Source organism: Myotis lucifugus, unplaced genomic scaffold (assembly GCF_000147115.1).
Source record: "Myotis lucifugus unplaced genomic scaffold, Myoluc2.0 scaffold_498, whole genome shotgun sequence".
Classification (NCBI taxonomy): domain Eukaryota; kingdom Metazoa; phylum Chordata; class Mammalia; order Chiroptera; family Vespertilionidae; genus Myotis; species Myotis lucifugus.
Genome location: NW_005871546.1, coordinates 80,368 through 99,563, shown reverse-complemented (window position 1 = coordinate 99,563; position 19,196 = coordinate 80,368). Strand labels below are relative to the sequence as shown.

General features: G+C 62.6%; 2 protein-coding genes across 6 annotated transcripts in view; both read left to right on the top strand.

The window, feature by feature from the left end:
- MCRIP2 (MAPK regulated corepressor interacting protein 2) overlaps positions 1-1,088 on the top strand; it is a 13,045-nt gene extending 11,957 nt beyond the window's left edge. Inside the window, exons 5-7 of the mRNA XM_023744937.1 lie at positions 7-134; positions 377-478; positions 711-1,088. Of these exons, the coding sequence (XP_023600705.1) occupies positions 7-134; positions 377-478; positions 711-781 (301 nt within the window). The 3' untranslated portion in view covers positions 782-1,088. The remainder of the gene's footprint in view (positions 1-6; positions 135-376; positions 479-710) is intronic.
- An 842-nt stretch (positions 1,089-1,930) lies between these two features.
- WDR90 (WD repeat domain 90) lies at positions 1,931-18,811 on the top strand. 5 transcript variants are annotated; one of them, XM_014446068.2, is made up of 41 exons: positions 1,931-1,988; positions 2,272-2,363; positions 2,489-2,665; positions 2,755-2,860; positions 3,113-3,283; positions 3,555-3,669; positions 3,753-3,820; positions 4,133-4,515; positions 4,946-5,014; positions 5,636-5,746; positions 5,821-5,966; positions 6,037-6,094; positions 7,183-7,301; positions 7,474-7,617; positions 7,699-7,829; positions 7,895-8,011; positions 8,321-8,556; positions 8,778-8,917; positions 9,111-9,241; positions 9,739-9,869; positions 10,234-10,395; positions 10,583-10,711; positions 10,881-11,011; positions 11,091-11,155; positions 11,318-11,443; positions 11,578-11,760; positions 11,996-12,093; positions 12,684-12,786; positions 12,889-13,010; positions 13,150-13,309; positions 13,413-13,603; positions 13,691-13,859; positions 14,002-14,113; positions 14,297-14,468; positions 16,676-16,798; positions 17,002-17,176; positions 17,285-17,415; positions 17,512-17,655; positions 17,731-17,850; positions 17,938-18,022; positions 18,381-18,811. In XM_014446068.2, exons 1-41 carry the CDS (start codon positions 1,979-1,981, stop codon positions 18,536-18,538), a joined length of 5,514 nt encoding a protein of 1,837 aa, XP_014301554.1. In that variant the 5' UTR covers positions 1,931-1,978; the 3' UTR covers positions 18,539-18,811. The 5 variants fall into 5 exon arrangements, 4 of the variants coding, with proteins under 4 accessions (XP_014301554.1, XP_023600693.1, XP_023600692.1 ...); XM_023744925.1 differs by having other exon boundaries at positions 11,996-12,282; XM_023744924.1 differs by having other exon boundaries at positions 11,996-12,282; positions 17,285-17,850.
- Positions 18,812-19,196: the final 385 nt, after the last annotated feature.

The window sequence follows — 19,196 nt, the reverse complement described above, 5'->3', positions numbered from 1 at the left end:
CCACAGTCCAGGGCCAAGGCTTGTGTTCAACCGAGTGAATGGCCGGCGGCCCCCTACCACATCCCCATCCGCCGGGGCGACCCAGGAGACCTACACACTGGCCCACGAAGAGAATGTCCGCTTTGTGTCCGAAGGTAGTTTGGAGGCTCGAGGTTATGGCCTGGGCCACTGGTCCTCGTCCCCACTGTAACCCGACTTGCAGCTGCGAGAGCGCTGGGTTCTTCCTGGGCTCTCAACTTGTTTGTCCTGCGACAGTCCAGAAGGCTGCCTACTTCCACTTCTGGGCTGTGGTCCAGAGTGGCCACCAGGCCCTGGGGGGGGGGGGGGAGACAGGGTTCCAGGGACCTGGTTCAGCCTGACTGTCCTCTCCCTACAGCCTGGCAGCAAGTGGAGCAGCAGCTGGGTGGTGGCCCAGCCGGTGAGAGCAGTCCGAGGCCTGTGCAGTATGTCGAGAGGACCCCCAACCCCAGACTGCAAAGTGAGCCCTCCCCCACCCTCAGGGAGACCCCTCCACTCCCTGCCATAGTGACCTGGGCCCTGCCAGGTTCTAGTCCCAGGGCATAGCCGAGGGGACTTGAACCTGACCCACATCTTCACAGCGGCCTGCCACGTTTGGGGTCTGGGTTAGGGGCTTGTGGTCAGCTTGAGGGGGAGAGATGCTGACAGGTTGGGAGGCGACATCACTGCCCAGCCTTCTGCTCTGCCCACAGACTTCGTGCCCATCGACCTGGATGAGTGGTGGGCACAGCAGTTCCTGGCCAGAATCACTAACTGCTCCTAGCCGCCGCTTTGGAAGGAACGTCGCCTGCACGGGCCTGGCCCTGCCACATGGCAGATCTCTGCTAGGAGGAGACCACGTGTACCCACTGCAGCAGGTCGTGTTTCCCTCTGGGCCAGGCTGGACGCCAGCCACACCTGAAGTGCCAGCATTTGGACTTTTGTACCTTCTGACCCCTTGGCCCAGCTGTGCCAGGCTGCCAGGGGCTGAACCTGTCTGACCTCAATCCTGCTCACTGTGCCTGGGGACCAGCCCCTGGGGCTGGTATGGCAGAGCTCCAGGTTAATAAAGTCAAGAAACTGCCTTTTCAGAGTGGCCTTTATTTGGTGTGTGGGGGGTAGAAGGGATCCTCTCAGCTCTGCGTAGCTGCTCTCCTGGGTCCTGCCAGAGGTGCTGGGGCCAGCTCATCTTCCTTGGGGGTCTGTGAACCTCACCCTGCCCCCCCGGGCACCCACTCCTGCTTCCTCTCCCTGTTGGTGTTGGCAGGTGCCTGAGCCCAGCTTGGAGGCCCATCAATGTTTTGTACCTGGATCTGGGATGGGGTCCCAGGGTCCCCGGATTGGGGCCAGGGCTCAGGATCCCTGGTCCTCTCTCCCAGACTTGGCGTGGGACAGTGGAGGAAGGTGTCCCACAGGTTTTGGGGGAACCCTGGCAGATGATTATGGGAGCTGGGGTTGCTCAGCCCTCGGGTCTTGTGGGACACTGTTACCTTGTTGGGCAGGTGACCTCACGGCTGACAGGATGAAGTGGGAGTACCCAGGTGTGCACGCTCCCTCCAGAGGGCTGGGCTGTCAGTGGGTGTGGGCCGCTCCTGGGGGTGCGTGTCATTCTGGAAATGGAGATGGACCCCAGAACGAGTCAGGAACCTCCCTGGATCCCATAGCTGGTGTTGCTAGAGCCCCCCTATTGGGTCCTGGCTTGAGAGTACCCACAGGGATCTGGGACAAAGGTTCTTACCCCAGGTTGCGACAGCGAAAGGGTGGCCGGAGCAGGCTGGGCAGGGTCTCGGGAGACTCCCAAGAGACCATACCGCGAACCCAGCGCCCGCTAAGGTGGGGATTGCGGCCGGAGATCACGTGGTCCAGAAGGCGGAAGTGACGCCGTTGCCAGGCGGCGGTTGCTAGGCGCGCGCTGCGTGCCCTGCGTGGGTCGCGCGGCGGCCGAGGCGGGAAGTGCAAGCTGAGTGCAAGCGGCTGCGCCATGGCGCGAGGTAGGCTCGCGGCCCGCAGACCCGGGTGGGGGGCCGAGCGGTCCGGGGTCCTGAGGCGGGGGGGGCGGGCAGGGTCCGGTGGCCGGTGCGCACTGAGCCTGCGGCCTGGCTTCGTCAGCGCCAATCACAGGCCCTTGGGCGGGTTGGTGCCGATCTTGGGCCCCGAACCCAGTACTCGCACTTTGATTGCTGTCACTACTGGGGAGCGTGCAGACCCAGACCCCGGCCCCTCCCTGGGTCCGGCACCTGGGGCAGGTCCCCACACACCTCCCTGTCCCCCCAGTGTGGCAGCACCCATTCCTCAACGTCTTCAGACAGTTCAAGGTGGACGAGTGGAAGCGGTCCACTAAGGAGGGCGACGTGGCCACGGTGATGGTAAGGGAGCCAGAAGGCCTGGCAGCAGGCCGGGTGGGGTCCTCTTCTCTGCCTGGACACAGGCGGGCAGCGCCTCTCCTGGTGCTCCCTGGCTCTGTGGGGCACACTCCCATCTCTTTCTCCAGGACAAGACCCTAAAGTGCACTGTGTATCGCATTAGAGGCACTGTCTCCGCCAGCAATTACATCCAGCTCCCCAAAACCAGCACGCAGTCCCTGGGGCTGACAGGACGATACCTGTACTTGCTTTTCCGACCCCTGTCCACCAAGCACTTCGTCATCCACCTGGACTTGTCCACTGAGGTGCTGAGCTTGGGAGCAGGGTCTGTGGTGGGGGCTCTGCACCCCCGGGGCCACCTCTTGTCTCCTTACGGCCACCTTTGTCCCTGCAGGACAGGCAGGTCATCCGTGTATCCCTTTCCAACCTCTTCAAGGAATTCAAGTCTACAGCCACGTGGCTTCAGTTCCCCTTTATTTGTGAAGGGACGTCCAGGAAAGGTGACGCAGAGATGGGACGTGAATGGGACAGGGATGGTCCGGGAGACAGCCTGAGGGCGGACTGGGAAGTAGGGCAGGCCCAGGGGCAGGCGGGGCAGGCCCAGTCGGGCTCCTTTGTGGCCTGGAGTGGGGCAGCCCGAGTCGGGGGCACATGGTTTTGGCCATGGGGATGGGGTCAGGCCAAGGACAGAAGGCACTGTGGGCTGGCTGGTGAGAGGATGGGCACTGCTGACCTTGACTTGCCTCCTGCAGACCTGGCAGGTGCGGCTCCCCCTGGTGCCCGCTGGACCTGCCTGCAGCTGGACCTGCACGACCTCCTCCTTGTCTACCTGAACCGGCGCTACAGCCATCTCAAGAGCGTCCGGCTGTGTGCCAGCCTGCTGGTCCGAAACCTCTACACCAGCGATCTGTGCTTCGACCCAGGTGAGGGCTGTGCCCCACGCCCTGCACTTAGCCTACCGGTGGGCTGCTCCAAACCCAGCCCTCTCCCCAGATTCTCTGCCCAGGAGAGGCCTTGGCACTTGGCGAAGGTGCCCTTGCTGCCCTAGCTCCCAAGACACTGATGGGAGGAGGCGGTGGCTGGGCAGATGTTCAGGCGATACTCTGCAAGCACCTGGTGTGCTGAGGCTCGCCTGGGCTGGGAGAGGTTGCTGGCCGGGCTTCCTTAGACCTGGAGCAACTCTGCTCTTTGTAGCTGTCACTGTCGCCGAGGCCCGGCGGGCAAAGCTGCCCGTCACCCCCATGCCTCGAGAAATGGCGTTTCCAGTGCCAAAGGGGGAGAACTGGCACGACCACTACATTCACATCCGGTGAGCAGTTCTGCCTGTCCCAGGGCGGCTGGCAGGGGAGGGCAGGGTGGACACTGTGCTGATTCTCCCTCTGCCCCACTGAGGTTTCCAAGCGACAGCCCAGCAGCGCCCTCCAAGCTGGTCCAGAGGAACTGCTCCCCTCCTGAGGCAGGTGGGCCTGTGGGCGTGCAGAGATGGGGTCCCGGCATGGTGTCTGGGTGGTGAACTCCGGTGTGGTGCCTGCAAGGGCCCGGGCTAGCCTGGAGGTCATCCCGCGGTCCCAGATTCATTTGGCAGGCTGCGTGGAGGGTGCCTGGGGGCCTCGAGCTCTCCAGCCGGGAGGGGTGCCGGAGCCTGGGGGCAGTGGCGGGCTGCGGCTGACGAGGTGGCTTCTCTCTCTGCTGCCCTGCCCGGTGCCTTCTGCCACATCCTTCTCAGGCCTCGTCACTCTGCTCAGTGGGTTCTGCCCTTTGCTTCATTGCAGGCTTCCCGAGACATGTGCCACAGCTTCTCCCTCGCCCAGGGCCCTTCAGCAGGTCCAGGCCGGACAGCGGGTCCCCTGTGGTTCAGACGCTTGGCCCCACAGCTGTGAGTGCCTGTGCCCCTAGACATGGGGCTAAGGAAGGTAGCCCCAGGGTCTGGCGGACACTGTCCCCTCCACAGTCCTGGCAGGCCTCCTTGGGGCTCCTTCCAGAGGATGGCCTGTCCTCTGAATGCTCAGAAGTCTCCATCGTGGGTGGCTCCGGGGTTGATAGACGAGAGCCCCCAGCCAGCGCGAAGGCCACTCACAAGCTTGCTGCTGGCAGTGGCCCTCCGGTGTCTGCGGCTGTGGTGCCCCCGGCCCCAGAGGATGCAACCAAGCATGAGGTGAGTGCATGCCTTGAGGAAGGCAGGGGAGTCTAAGCCATTGAGGTGGGAGGGGCCTTGGTGAGGTGGGTAGGGGGATCTTGGGCCTTGGCTCACCACAAGCCATGCTTGGGGCAGTTAGGCCCCTTCTCATCAGCCCCCTGGCAGAAAGCAGAGTAGGCAGGAAGCAGCTTTGGGCAAAAATTTATTTCAACAAAGAGTAAGGAGGGTCTGGTGCCCGGCTCCCAACTCCCAGCCCCAGGAGCCTCAGGGGCAGCAGTGGGAGGGTCTGGCAGTGTTGCCGGAATCCCGACTTCCTGCCGCAGAGCAGTCAAAAGCAGCCCCCCAGTCCTAAGCAGCGTGTTGGGAGGCAGGAACCAGCCCAGGTGGGCAGCCCTGGCTGGACCGGGTCTTGCTTTCTGGGGTCTCACAGTGAGTTTGCCTGTTTCAGAGCTTCCTGCCAGATCCGGTCCTGAGGCTCAAGAGAGTCATTGGCCTTGGGGGCCACAGCACTAAATGGGTGAGGGGTCCCATGCTCTCGTTGGGTTGGACAAGTGTCAGAGGAAAGGCCTTATGTCCCCTGAGGTTGCTGTGTGCGTTCCCTTCTTGCTCACATCTGCACGGTGGCTCAGTGCTTCCTCAGTGACCGTCACTCACAGGCCCCCTTTGTTCGCACGAGTGCCGGCTGGTCAGTGTTGGTCTAAGTGTTTGAGCTTCCAGAGACCAGTGAGCTCTTACCCTCTAAAGCTTTGATGCAGCCGCATGGGGCTGGTGTGGGCATGACTTGTGGATCCCTGTGGGGTGCGGTCGGGGACAGTGGGAGAGGAGGCCCTGGCTTGTCAGGCCCTCCTGGACACAAGCTCCAAGTCTTTGCGGGCTCTCTGGTTTTTCATGGCCTGAACTCCAAAGTTTCCTGCATTGCAGACAGGGCTCAGAGAAAACTGTGTGTGTGTGTGCGCGCGCCTGCACGTGTATTGTGTGTGCGCGCGCCTGCACGTGTATTCATGTGTCTGTAAGTCTCCTATTTCTTTGCTGTGTGCATCCCGTTGACTCCTGTGCACATTATGTGGGGAAAGGTATGCCAGGGTGGGGAGGCGAGGCCCGCCAGCCTGCGACCTCAGCCTCCGACCCCCGTGCACAGGCCCTGTGGACCAAGGATGGGGCTGCTGTCGTGTACCCCTGCCACGCGATCATTGTGGTCCTGTGCATTGACACCCGGGAGCAGTGCTTCTTCCTCGGCCACACAGACAAGGTGGGGACCGCCTGGCCCAGGGGTGGCCTGCACCCAAAGGCTGCACCACTTCCCTCAACCTGCCACCTCCCCAGGTCTCTGCCCTGGCACTGGATGGGAGCAACTCTCTGCTGGCCTCAGCCCAGGCACACCCCCACGGCATGCTGCGTCTCTGGGACTTCCAGACCAGGAGCTGCCTGTCCCTGTTCCGGAGCCCTGTCCACACCGTCTGCTCCCTCAGGTGGGTGAGGGGCCGCTGAGGTGGGTGGGGGCAGCCCCGGTGACACTGACTGTCTCTTCCACGTCCACAGCTTCTCCGACAGTGGGGCACTACTCTGCTGCATTGGCAAGGACCGCCATGGGAAGATGGTAACAGGGCGGGCCGAGGAAGCGGGGCAATGTCCAAATCGCTCAGGAAGCACCTTCCCCCGCTGGCCTTCCCTGGCCCCGCCGGGAGGCCCCCCGCCTCCCACACACTGCAGAGTATCTTGTGCTTTACACCCCTTGTGGGTGGAGCCAACTTTTATTTTATTTTTATTTTATATATATATATATTTTTTAAATATATTTTATTGATTTTTTACAGAGAGGAAGGGAGAGGGATAGAATATTAGAAATATCCATGAGCCCTAACCGGTTTGGCTCAGTGGATAGAGCGACGGCCTGCGGACTCAAGGGTCCCAGGTTCGATTCCGGTCAAGGGCATGTACCTTGGTTGCGGGCACATCCCCAGTAGGGGGCGTGCAGGAGGCAGCTGATCGATGTTTCTCTCTCATCGATGTTTCTAACTCTCTATCCCTCTCCCTTCCTCTCTGTAAAAAATCAATAAAATATATTAAAAAAAAAAAGAAATATCAATGAGAGAGAAACATCAAATCAGCTGCCTCCTGCACACCCCCTACTGGGGATGTGTCTGCAATCAAGGCACATGCCCTTGACCGGAATCAAACCTGAGACCCTTCAGTCCGCAGGCCGATGCTCTATCCACTGAGCCAAACCGGTTAGGGCCAATATATATTTTTTATTGATTTCAGAGAGGAAGAGAGAGATAGAAACATCAATGATGAGAGAGAATCATTGATCAGCTGCCTCCTGCATGCCCCACACTGGGGATGGAGCCTGCAACCCAGGCATGTGCCCTTGACTGGGAATCGAACTGTGACCTCCTGGTTCATAGTCTGATGCTCAACCACTGAGCCACGCCGGCCGGGCTAGAGTCAACATTTAAATAACTCGCCTCGCTTTCTTTGGTGGCATGTTCTGGAGTCATAGGGCAGCTGGGTTTTATGTCCGAAGCCGGGTGGGGCAAGTGGAGGTCCCGCCGGGGTAGTGGGGCTGCCCCCCACCCCCACTCTCACCAGCTGAGTGCTCAGGCCGCTCCCATAGGAGAGAAGAGCCCAGTGGGGGCCGAGCAGGGCAGGCTGGTGCAGCAGGGGCTCAGCAGGGACTTGTTGCAGATGGTGGTGGCCTGGGGCACTGACCAGGTGGGGCGAGGCGGTGAGGCCGTCATTCTCGCAAAGGCAAACACCGACGTCGACATCCAGGCTTTTGAGATCGCCTTTTGTAATGAAACCAGGTAACCGGGCCTCCTGTCCTCCTGCAGTGCTGGGCTGGGGGTCTGGCCGCCCATGGGCCTGGAGGGGGGTGAACCACTGAGCCTGCCTCCCCTTCCTCACTCAGGGCCCTCGTCCACAGCAGCCTCCTCTCCCCGTGGGGATGGGATAACTCACCCTCATACCCTTTCGCAGGATGGCGTCGTGCGGGCGGGGCAATGTGCGGCTGTGGCGGCTTCGCGGTGGGGGCCTGTGCTCCTGCCCTGTGGACCTGGGGGAGCATCACGCAGTCGAGTTCACGGACCTGGCCTTTGGGAAGGCCCAGGACGGCCACACGCTGTGAGTACTGCCCTTGTCCTCTAACCAGCCCGTCCCGTTCCGTCTGGCCCTTCGGCCCTCACCTGTTGCCTCTCCGGGCAGCTACGTTTGCAGCCGTAGTGGTCACATCCTGGAGATCGACCACCAGCGCATGGCTGTGCGGCGCGCTCGCTATCTCCTGCCCACGCAGACTCCCGGCAGCCCCCTCCCACAGAAGCAGGCCTTCAGCTTGGGTAAGTAGTCCCTGCTGTGGGGGCGGAGCAGCCCTGATGCTTCTGCTGACGCTGCCTCCCTCCAGGCCCCGGCATCGCCATCAGCAGCCTCAGCGTCTCCCAGGCTGAGTGTGCGGTGGGCTCGGAGGACGGCTACCTGCGCCTCTGGCCTCTGGACTTCTCCTCTGTGCTCCTGGAGGCAGGTAGGACAAGACAGTAGCTCGCCATCAGGGTCCAGCCCTGGGCTAGATGGCAGTCAGGGCTCTGAGAAGCTTCATCCTGACCCTGGGACCCACCATTGCTGAGCCAGGAGTGGGTGGCCACGGGGGAGCCGCCTGACCCCGTCCACAGGAAGACGGGGCTCTAGGCAGCAAGGAAACGAGTGTGTGTCATGGGGGGCTGGGAGGGAGGTGCATCCTGGATGTGGCCAGCTTGCCCTGGTGCCGGCCCACCCTGCCTGGGAGGTCACCCACCACCCTGCCTGGGAGGTCACCCAGCTACCCTGCCTGCAGAGCACGAAGGCCCCATCAGCTCAGTCCGACTCAGCCCCGATGGCTTGCATGTGCTGTCCACCACCTCCTCGGGCCATCTGGGCTTCCTGGACGTCCCCTCCCGGGAGTATAATGTGCTGGTGCGCTCCCACACTGCCCCGGTGCTGGCCCTCGCCACCGAGTGCAGCCGAGGACAGCTGGCCACCGTGTCCCAGGACCACACTGTCCGAGTCTGGGATCTGTCAACCCTGCAGCAGGTAGAGGGGGGGGGGGGCTGGAGAGCCACAGGCCATGCTGAGGCCTGGGGGGCAGGGCCCAGGCTAGTGGGGGGCTGGGGAGGACCCTTGGTGCACTTCGTCCTGTGGCCCGTGTTGGGGATCCTCTGGTTCAGGCCACCTGAAGAGAGACTAGCTCTCAGGTTCTCCTGGCCGGCTGGTAGCGACCACCCTGCCTGCCCTCACACGGCCCCACCCTCCAGCTCTACGACTTCACGTCGCCCGAGGAAGCGCCGTGTGCAGTCGCCTTCCATCCCACGCAGCCAGTCTTCTTCTGCGGCTTCAGCAGCGGGGCCGTCCGCTCCTTCAGCCTGGAGGCCACCAGGGTCCTGGTGGAACACAGGTGGGTGCCCAGCGGGCCCCTGGCTCCACGGATGCCTATGGTGGATACTCGTGGGGTCCCCTGGGGTGTGTGGGTGGCCGGGCAGAGCAGGGGAGGGCTGTCTCCAGGAGCCTCCTGCTCTGCTGCCCCTGGGGGACTTGGTCAGGGAGGGTCCAACGCGGGGCCAAGGCAGCGGGCATCCCTGTGTGGGCAGGTGTCACCAAGGAGCTATCACCGGCCTGGTCACCAGCCCCGATGGCAGCCTCCTGTTCAGTGCCTGCTCTCAGGGCGCCCTGGCCCAGTACCACTGCACTGCCACTTGCTGCCGCGTCCTGCGTGTTGCAGGTTAGACACCACCCCCACCCCTCGCCCCGCACCTGCACGGCCCCACCGCAGCCTCCCAGCCTGCCCCTCGTCGGGTTCCTGTGGGGGTGGGCTTGCCTGGTGTCCACTGCCAGCAGTAAGCTGCCTTCTGTGGCCTCACTACCTAGACGCCCAGGGCAAGTGTGGTTTTAGGACACACCGAGCCCTCCAAACAGAAGGCCTGCGAGGGTCTGTTTCTGCCCCACCCAGAAGAAGGTGAACAGCCTGAGCGCCAGGCTGGCAGAGGGTAGGCCCCCCCAGGGTACCTGCCCCTCCCATGGCCAGTCCGATGGCCCCTTGGGGGGGTCACGTGGCCCAGGGGAACCCCAGCTATATTCTGGCAGACCTGGGCCCTGGGTGCTTTGGCGCCCTGATGCTCAGGCCCCTGGGATGGTGTCTGCACTTGTGGGCAGGTTTTGTGCCTGCTCTGGGCACCCCCTTCCCACCCGGCTGACCACCGGCCCCTGTGATTCCGGCAGCCAACGTGGTGTGCCGGGATGCCCTCCCAAGTCCCAACGCCTTGGCCGTCAGTGGGGACAACCGCTTGCTGGCCTTCATGGGTCCCTTTAAGTACATGGTGACCATCATGGACGCAGCCTCCCTGGATGATGTGAGTCAGCCAGAACCTTCCGTGTGCCCAAGGTGGGCGGGCCTGCACCAGCCTGGCCAGCAGACCCCATGGGTGTTACAACTCTCGGCCATGTGGCTCCCCGGGGTTCCGCCAGGGCTTCTCCTTGGCCCTGTGTGGAGTGCGACCCATCAAGGGAGCAGGTGGGAGGCCACGCTCACTTCAGAGAGGACCCGGGCCCTGCTGTCCTCACTCGCAGGCACAGAGGACATGGTGTGCCCAGGGCGGGCCAGCCAGGGGAGGGTGTGGGGCTTGCCCCAGGCTACCTGCCTCCTGTGCCCTGGCTCTGGGAGCGTCAGCTCTGCCCAGAGGCCATGGCTGATGACTAGTTGCTGCTCTCTCCCAGCTGCTACGGGTGGACGTCAGTGCCCTGGACCCGGCCAGCAGCGGCCTGGACTCGGCTGTGGCTGTCTGCTTCAGTCCCGCACCCCGTAGCCACCTGCTGGTGTCCTTGTCATCCAACAAGGTTGTGGTGCTAGACGCCATATCGGGCCGCCTGGTTCGAGAGGTGAGTCCCGGGTCGGGGCCGGTGGCTTGGTGTCCCCTTGGCGCCCATCTTGGTGTCCCCGTGCCTGAGGAGGGGGTGCTGGGCCGCCTTCCACTCCTGAGAGGTGCATTTTTTGAGAAGGGAGGTTCCCCGGGTTCAGGGGGCTCATGTGCTCTGATCGTCTCCCCACGAGAATGTTCTCTTGCAGTTTTGTGATGTGCACCCCGTGGCCTGCTCCGCCCTGGCTCTCAGCGGGGATGCCCGCTTGCTGCTGACAGCTGCCGACCGAGCCATCAAGGTGTGGGACTACTTAACGCAGTCTGACCCCAGCTGCCAGGTGGGTGCTGCACAGGACGTGGGTGGGTGTAGCAGGCGGGTGAGGAGGAGGGTGGACGATGACCCGTGGAGCCTGACCCCACGGGGACCTCTTGCCCGGCCACCATTCTGGTCGGGCCTGGCTGTGGGAGAACAGTGGGGTCTCTGTGTGTGAAATGTGCTGCCCCCAGGTGTACATTGGCCACTCGGAGCCCGTGCAGGCTGTGGCCTTCACCCCTGACCAGCAGCATCTCCTCAGCGTGGGAGATGCCATCTTCCTCTGGGACATCCTGGCCTCCCCGGAGAGGTCGCCCCCAGAAAGGCAAGTGCCCTTGACCTGTATCTGCCAGGCCTCCTGCTGCACCCTCCCCGCCTGACACCCTCTCTTGTTGCCTCTGCAGCGTCCCAGGCTCACCCGGGCCCCCCCCAACCTGTGAGGCTGTGAGTGGTCGCACCGCAGTGGAAGGTCTGTGGTGACTCGTGTTGGCACTGCAGCCACTGGGAGTGGCATGGTGCTGCTTCCGGTCCTGAGGGTCCCAGTGCATGAGGGTGGGGGACTAGGCACCCTCTCCCTCTGCGCTCTGTCCTCTTCAGTCCCTAAGCACAGCACAGCCTCTTCCATCCCCAGGTCCAAATGCAAGTCAGCAGGAGGATGCGCTGTCCGGGACCAATGGGCTCCCTCGGTGGCCCGTGCCATCCCAGGCAGCCCCACCCCAGCTGAGCATCTGTGCTGGGCCCTTAGATGGCGGCGATGGTAAGGCCAGCAGCCCCGGAGCACCTGGGCAGGCCTGTTTGTCGGCGTGTTTGGGTGCTGCTCCAGGTCTGTGCGGAGAGGAAGGGGTGTAGGGGGCCCTGTGCCCTCCTTTCACTGCCCCCCAACTTCCCTAGGCACTTCCTCTGTGTCAGATGAAGGACCCCCTGAGGAGAGCCACAGCCCTGAGGGGCTCTGCCAGGCCCCAGGCCCACCCGTGCTGGTGCAGAAGGAGGCCTGTGGGGCTGGAGACGGGGCCGCAGGGCGCCCTTGGGACCCCAGCGTGCTGCCCCACCCCCATGGCCAGCCTAGTAAGCAAGGGGCTGGGGTCAGATGTAGGTACCCATGGGCCCCAGGTTGGGGTTCACCCCATGAGATGAGGCCTACACTTAAAGGGAAGTGGATCAGCCTGAGGCTGCTGTGAGGCCGGGCGCTGGGATGTGGCTCATATGCATCCTCTGACCCTGAGTGTTTCCTGGGTCGGGTGCTCTTGTCAGCCGGGGCCAGGTGGGTGTGTGAGGGAGGGGTCTCTGAATGGTTCCTCCTCTCTGCCAGGTGCCTGGAGCCTCAGGAGAGCCAGGACCCAGCCCACTGCCCGCCCGGACGCCTACAAACACTTCACAGCACGCTACAAAGCCTCCCTGATGGCCAAGGTTGTACCGGGGTGGGATCCTCACAGCCTCTGCCGCAGGTGGACACCCAGAGGGTCGGGGGTGAGGGTGGCACAGCCCTGTGGTTTCTGGGAGTGTCCCTTCTTCCTAATTCATGGGTTCCCCCGGGTCTCCCTGGCGCTGCTGCCAAAGTTGACGGCGGTGCAGGCCTTGACAGTGGTCACTTCACAGGTACCGTTTTACCGTGCACTTGTGCTTTCCCTGTCACTCGGACACTCAGCCCGTGTCCTGCTAAGCCCACTGTCTCCACCAGATGGTCCTGCCTCCTTGCGTGTCCTGTCCTTGAGGGCCTCTGGGTCTTGCTATCCCTGTCTGCCCTTCCCGGACTCCAGGGACCGCCCACATCTCCCACTCCTGCCTCCCCGTCTGCACCCCCAGCTTCCATCCCCAGTTGGCCTCTCATGTGTAGGCTTTTGGGCCCACGCTCTTGCCATTTGTCCCATCCCGGCATGTACCTCCCATAGCTTCGTCCCAGGCCCAGCCTGAGGGGACACAGCCTGAGGTGGCAGGGGGTGGGGTGGGGTGGCTGGGTGCTGTGCCACACGTAAGCATCCTGGACCACTTTCTCACAGAACGTTTCCTCCCCTCCTGCGGGGGGCGAGTGGCTGCACCTGAAGGCTGTTGTGGGCTACAACGGGAATGGGCGGGCCAACGTGATCTGGAGGCCAGACACAGGTAGGGACCACGGACACCGCCCGCCCCGCTCCCAGCCCAGAACCTGTAGGGAGGATGACAGGGCCACAGCAGACCAGCTCTGGGGCTCCCTCCCTGCTACAGGCTTCTTTGCCTACACCTGCGGCTGCCTGGTGGTAGTGGAGGACCTGCACTCCGGCTCCCAGCAGCACTGGCTCGGCCACTCCGAGGAGATCTCCACGCTGGCTCTCAGCAACGACGCCCAGGTGCCCCTCCCACGCCCGGTGGTGGTATGCCTCCTGTAGGGCCTCCAGAGCAGCACGGGGGCCTCCCACCCACCCAGAGCCAGTACCCCCTGGACTGCCCTCATCCCACTCACCACCTCCCCCTCACCCACCCTGCCAGGTCCTGGCCTCGGCCTCCGGGAGTAGTGGTGCCGCCTCTGGCTGCCAGATCCGCATCTGGGATGTGCCTGGGGGTTCCTGCCAGCAGCTCCTTTCTCACCACTGCACCGCTGTGCAAGCCCTAGCCTTCTCGCTGGATGATCGGCTCCTTGTCACACTAGGTCGGCTGGGGGGAGGGGGTGTGCGGAGGGCAGTGGCCTCTGGACTCCCCTGCCTGTCCTGGGACTCCGGGGCAGCTGATGTGACCACCATGCATCTCCCTAGGGGACTATGGTGACCGAACCCTGGCCCTGTGGAGCATGGCCACCTATGAGCTCGTTTCGTCTACCCACCTCCCAGAGCCGGTGCACGACATGGCCTTCAACCCCTGGGGTGCCGGGGAGCTCGCCTGTGTGGGCCAGGGTGCCCTCACCTTGTGGCTCCTGCAGCAGCGCGGGGCCGACATCAGCCTCCAGGTGCCCGGGTCCAGAGGCAGTTTTGAAGGATGGGTCCAGCCGGGCCCTGGGGCATTACTGACCCACACTGCCCTCGTGTCCCTCCAGGTGCACCGAGAGCCCATCCCCGAGACGGTGGGGGCGGGCGAGCTGACGTCCCTGTGCTATGGGGCCGAGCCGCTGCTGTACTGCGGCTCCAATGCCGGCCAGGTCTGTGTCTGGGACACGAGTGCCAGCCGTTGCTTCCTGGCCTGGGAGGCTGACGACGGTGAGATCGGTGGGTGCCCGAGGAGCCCCTGCGGGCCCCCCCCCTAAGCTAGGGGCTTGGCCTCTCCCTGGGAGCCCCAGTGCTGGGGCAATAGGACCCTGTCGAGTCCTGGGCATCTGGGGAAGCAGCTCATGCCACATCTGCCTCTTAGGAGTGCTGCTGTGCTCGGGATCGCGGCTGGTCAGTGGCAGCAACACCAGGCGGCTGCGCCTGTGGGCCGTGGGAGCTGTGGCGGAGCTGAGGCGCAAGGGCTCCGGAGCCAGGTGAGCCTCCGCGTTAGCCGGCGTCCTTGACCAGGCTGTAAGCCAGCACTCTTGCCAGCTGGGCCTGCCCTCTGTGGGGACCTGCTTGGGGGAGGCCAGAGCTCACGAACATGGGCGCACCCCAGAAGCACCAGGCTCCCTGGGCTCCCCTTGCCACCACTCGGGACCCTCTGCTTCCCCCAGGTCCAGCTCTGTGTTCATGGAGCGAGAGCTGACCCTGGACGGGGCCATTGTGAGCGCTGTCTTCCACGAGAGCATGGACATGGGTGTGGTGGGCACCACAGCGGGCACGCTCTGGTATGTCAGCTGGGCCGAGGGCACCAGTACCCGCCTCATCAGCGGCCACAGGAGCAAGGTGAGGCTGCTGGGCCCCCGGCTGTCCGTCCGATGTCTGAGGTGGTTTCCCCCCTGGACGCAGGCAGGGCTGTGAGCCCCACAGTCACTCCCTGGTCTGTGTTGTGTCCCCCAACCCCCAGTTGTCGTTCCGAGTCAAGCCCAGCTGTGGGATTAGTTCACGCGTCAATAGTTCAGGTTTTCAGGATAAGGATGCCCCACACTTAGAACTGCACATTGTCTTGTGTTGACACAGTCCACGCCGTGTCCACTCGCGCCAGCACACAGGCCTGGCCTCTTCTCCTTCCTCTTTCCTCTGTTGCCTTTTCCCTTGTAATTTACTTGGCAAAGAAACCAGGTCGTCCATCCCTGGGTGTCCACAGACCAGGGTTGGACCTGCCGTTCTGCTCCCACGTTCCCTGGGGTCCGAGAACCTGGAGGCTGCCAGAACCTGGTCAGGCCGGTCAGCCCCACAGCTCCTCCTGGGCGAGCTGTGTCCCACCAGGAAGCACGTGGGGCCGCTTGCCCTTCAGCGCTGCCCTTTCCAGCGTGCCCGTCACCTCGGTGGAGTTGGGTTTGCTGAGGCAGAGCTGGGACAGGAGCTGCGGGATCGCTGGTTCTCTCCCTTACGGACCAGGTTTCCAGGTGCAGGGCTGATTCTGCCAACAGCCAATGTGTTTCCTTCCCGAGTCTGTGAGAGCTGGTGGGTGTGCATGCGGCCGCCTCCCCGGGGTCACTGCTCACAGAGCCCTGGCTTCGGCCGGTGACGGGTTCTTTGAGTTGGCGACCGAGTTCTTTTTTACATCTGTATGTATTTGTTGGGAAATAATGACATCCATCGAAGAAATTAAGTTTGAGAGGAGTAAGGGTGATAGGCTTTTTCTATTTTTTGGTAACAGTTCTATACTGAGGTATAATTTACACGCCATACGCTTCAGCCATTCAAACCCCGTGGTTTTCAGTCTGTTCACAGACTTGTACAACTATCACGACAGCCCATTTCTGAGCATCTTCATCACCCCAACAGGAAACCCATGCCATCAAGCACTCGCCTCCCATCCCCTGACAGCCACTAACCGTGGATTTACCTGTTCTCAGCTTTCCACACAAACGGATACACCCCGTGCGGCCCTCTCCGTCGGGCTTCTCTCGCTGAGCAGCACGGCCTCCAGGTTCATCTGCGCAAGCGTGTGTCAGGGCTTCTCTCCTTATTGCCAAATACTGTCCCGTGGTGCAGGCAGGGCACACTGTGTGTGTCCACCCATCGGGGAAGAGCATTTGGGTCCTGAGTCTGGACCGAAGCCGAAGGTCCCTCTCACGTGGAGTGACAGAGTGCCCAGGCCCTCCCCCTGCAGCTCCCTCCAGCAGGCCCGTCATTTCTCAGCCAGACAGAGCTGAATTATTATTCTTAAAGATAAAATGCATCATGAGTTCATACTGACATTTGAAATTTAAATGCAGAACTAGGCCATTTTATTTTACCTCATTGGTGTATGGCGTCTGTATCCCCGTTTTCCCACACCCAAAACCCTGACTCGCAGTAGTCACACGCCTGCTTTCTCCCTCGGTGCACACGCGACAATCTCCGGAAAAGCCACGCCACCAGCACCGGCGGCGAGGCCCCTGCACTGGCCTGCAGTGTGTCTCGTGCTTCCTTTACCTTTAGTCTGCAGTCCTCCGGGATGTGCTGTCCCATCACCACGTTTTATTTATTTTTTGTTGGTTTATTTTTGTTAATCCTCACTCCCATTGGTTTTTAGAGTGATTGGAAGGGAGGGGGAGAGACGGAGAGAGAGAAACATCAGTGAGAGAGACATCAACTGTTTGCCTCCTGCATGAGCCCTGACCCTGGCCGGGGATTGAGCCTGCAACCGAGGTACGTGCCCTTGACCTGAATTGAACCCAGGACCCTTCAGGCTGTGGGCTCATGCTCTATCCACTGAGCCAAAATGGCGAGGGCCCTTCACCACGTTTTAGGTTCTTCCAGAACACTTCTCTGGTGTCCCAGTCGGGTTCAATGGCAGGTGGGCTCCTGACAATTTGAATTCCACCCAGGTCTTGTGTGGGGCACTCGGGAGGGAGGTCAGGACAGTTTCTTTACTCCACGTGGAGGTGACCATGGCCAGGCGGGCTTGGGAAGGAGACACGTGCTCTCATAGGAATGACCTGGCCCCACTGTGTCCTGTGCCCGAGGGCCACGGGGCCTCAGGGCTGGCTGGCTACCTGCAGGTGAACGAGGTGGTCTTCAGCCCCAGCGAGTCCCACTGTGCCACGTGTGGAGACGATGGGAGTGTGCGGGTGTGGTCCTTGTCCAGCATGGAGCTGGTAATCCAGTTCCAGGTGCTGAACCAGGTATTCAGGGCACCAGGGGCTGTGTGTGTGTGTGTGTGTGTGTGTGTGTATACGTGCGCGCTTGGGGTGGGACCCTGCCTCTCCACTGAAGGACTCTGGGAGCTGCACCCTCCCTTCAGCCTCAGTGTCTGTCCTCGGCCTTGGGTTTGGGCCCCATCTTGCTCCCCAGGGGAGTGCTGATGTTTCCCCACTGGGGTCCCCAGAGTTGCCTCTGCTTGGCTTGGAGCCCCCCATCCTGTGGGCGCCCAGAACAGCAGCACATGGCGGCAGGTTACAGTGATGGCACGTTGCGTGTCTTCAACGTCTCTCGAATCTCCATGGAGCTCAAGATGCATCCACACCTGGCTGCGCTGACGGCCATCGCCTTCTCTGCTGACGGTGAGGGGCTGGGGGTCCCCAGGGTGATCCCATGGCCCCTGCCTGGCCCAAGTCACACCTTTGGGCCGGGAGCTCACAAGGTAACAGAGTGGCTCCTGCCTGGCCCAGGTCAGACCATCATCTCTGGAGACAAGGACGGGCTTGTGGCGGTGAGCCAGCCACGCACAGGTCTGACCTTCCGCACACTGAGCGACCACCGGGGCGCTCCCATCTCTACCATCCAGAGCACGAGCAAGGAGGTGAAGTGGCCAGCAGGCCTCATCTGGGGGGTGCTGGCAGAGAAGGGGCTTGGGCAGAGTGGGGCAGGAGGTACTCACCTGCCCTTACCCGCCCAGAATGGAGCCTTCGGGGTGGAGGGCACAGACTTGTGGTTGGCCGCCAGCGGGGACCAGCGGGTCAGCATCTGGGCCTCCGACTGGCTGCGGGACTGCTGTGAGCTGGTGGACTGGCTGAGCTTCCCGGCACCGATCCTCACGGAGGTGAGGGTCCTGGGGGCACCTCGGGTGGGGTCGGTGCCTGCCCATCCTGCCACAGCACGTTGTGCCTTTCCTCAGGCTTCAGACTGCTCGCCACCCTCCCTCGCCGCCTTCTGTCCCTGGGATAGGACGCTGCTGGTGTGTGCAGGCCTCGGCCCCCATCCAGAGGTGGTCTTTTACAGCCTCTGCCTGAAGCAGGCATGTGCACGCCCCCCGTGACCCCGGGAGGGGAGGGTCCCGGGCCATGGGAACCGCTGCTAACTGCCCTGTGCTCGATGCCCGCAGGTGGTGAAGAAGATCCCACTGCCTTTCTTTGCTGTGTCCCTGAGTCTGTCCCCCAGGGCCCACTTCATGGCCATTGGCTTTGCTGGTGAGTACTGGTGGGTGTGGACTCAGCCTATCTTAGTGGGGCTTAGGGGACTCACCTGTACCCCCACACTGAGACATGCCCCTCAAATCTGCACCCTCATCTCTGAAGTGGGATACTGAGTCCAGCACTAAATAGAGGGGCTCAGTGGCCCAGTTTGGGGCCTTAGAAACCCTATGTTGTTAGACACCCTGACAGTGATGGGCTCTTTCTTGGCCGTGGGTGTGGGAGACAGGCCATTTAGCGCAGATTCTCTGGTAATTCAGCATCCAGCTGAAGACAGCCAGGGTGGGTGGGGAACCCCTGGGCCCTGGAGTTGCAGGCATGGGCACAGGGCCCACCCCATACCATTTGCCCACAGAGCGTGTGCTGAGGCTGGTGGACTGTGTGTCAGGGGCCGCACAAGACTTTGCTGGCCACGACGACGGGGTACAGCTCTGTAGGTTTGCCCCGTCTGCCAGCCTGCTCTTCACGGCGGCCCACAACGAGATCTTGGTGTGGGAGGTCACAGACTGCTGAGCTGCACTGGGGACCTTGGGGTCAGGTGTGCTGTCCCGGTCACACTGGGCACCTGGCCTGGGCAGGGGCTCTCCTGAGAAGCCGGGTTAGTGGAGAACCTCGTGCTAGGCCAGGGTGGCTGGGTGGGCGCAGTCCCTTCACACTGGTTGGGCTCAGGACTCTCTGTATGTAAATCATCAAGACCCCAAACATGTGTAAAGTGCTTGTTGGCACCTGAGTGCTTTTCTGTGTTTCTACCTGTACAGTTGAAATAAATGTGGGTGTTGCATTGTCGCATTGTCTGCTGGTCACTCCAGGCTCCTATGCCCTGGGCCTGGCTCTCCTGCCTGGCCTGAGATCAGCCTCTGCCCAAATCCCAGGCCTCCTGTTCCCTGTCCAGAACTGAGGTCCTGGCCAGTCCACCTGCAAGGGCGATCCTGCCCAGAGCGGGCTGGTCCTGGCCCAGCGGGAAACTGCGGGGGCTGAGTGGCACCCGAGGCCGCGGCCCCGCCCCCTGGCCGGCGCAGCGCCAGCAATGCCGGAGGCGCCCACGCGGTGGCACTGCCGCGCACCCGGCCTCTCTGGCCCGCCGGGCTCGCTAGTGCGGCCGTGCGGGCGGGGCCGGAAGTGAGGGCTGGGGGCGGGCAGCGTGGGCAGAGGACTCGGAAAGTGCTCCGGC

Excerpts from the sequence above, each read along its gene's own strand:
- WDR90 (XM_023744924.1), top strand. Across the intron at positions 8,918-9,110 it reads AGGGTCCTGGTGGAACACAG|GTGTCACCAAGGAGCTATCA; the intron begins GTGGGTGCCCAG and ends CTGTGTGGGCAG. Across the intron at positions 9,242-9,738 it reads CCGCGTCCTGCGTGTTGCAG|CCAACGTGGTGTGCCGGGAT; the intron begins GTTAGACACCAC and ends TGATTCCGGCAG.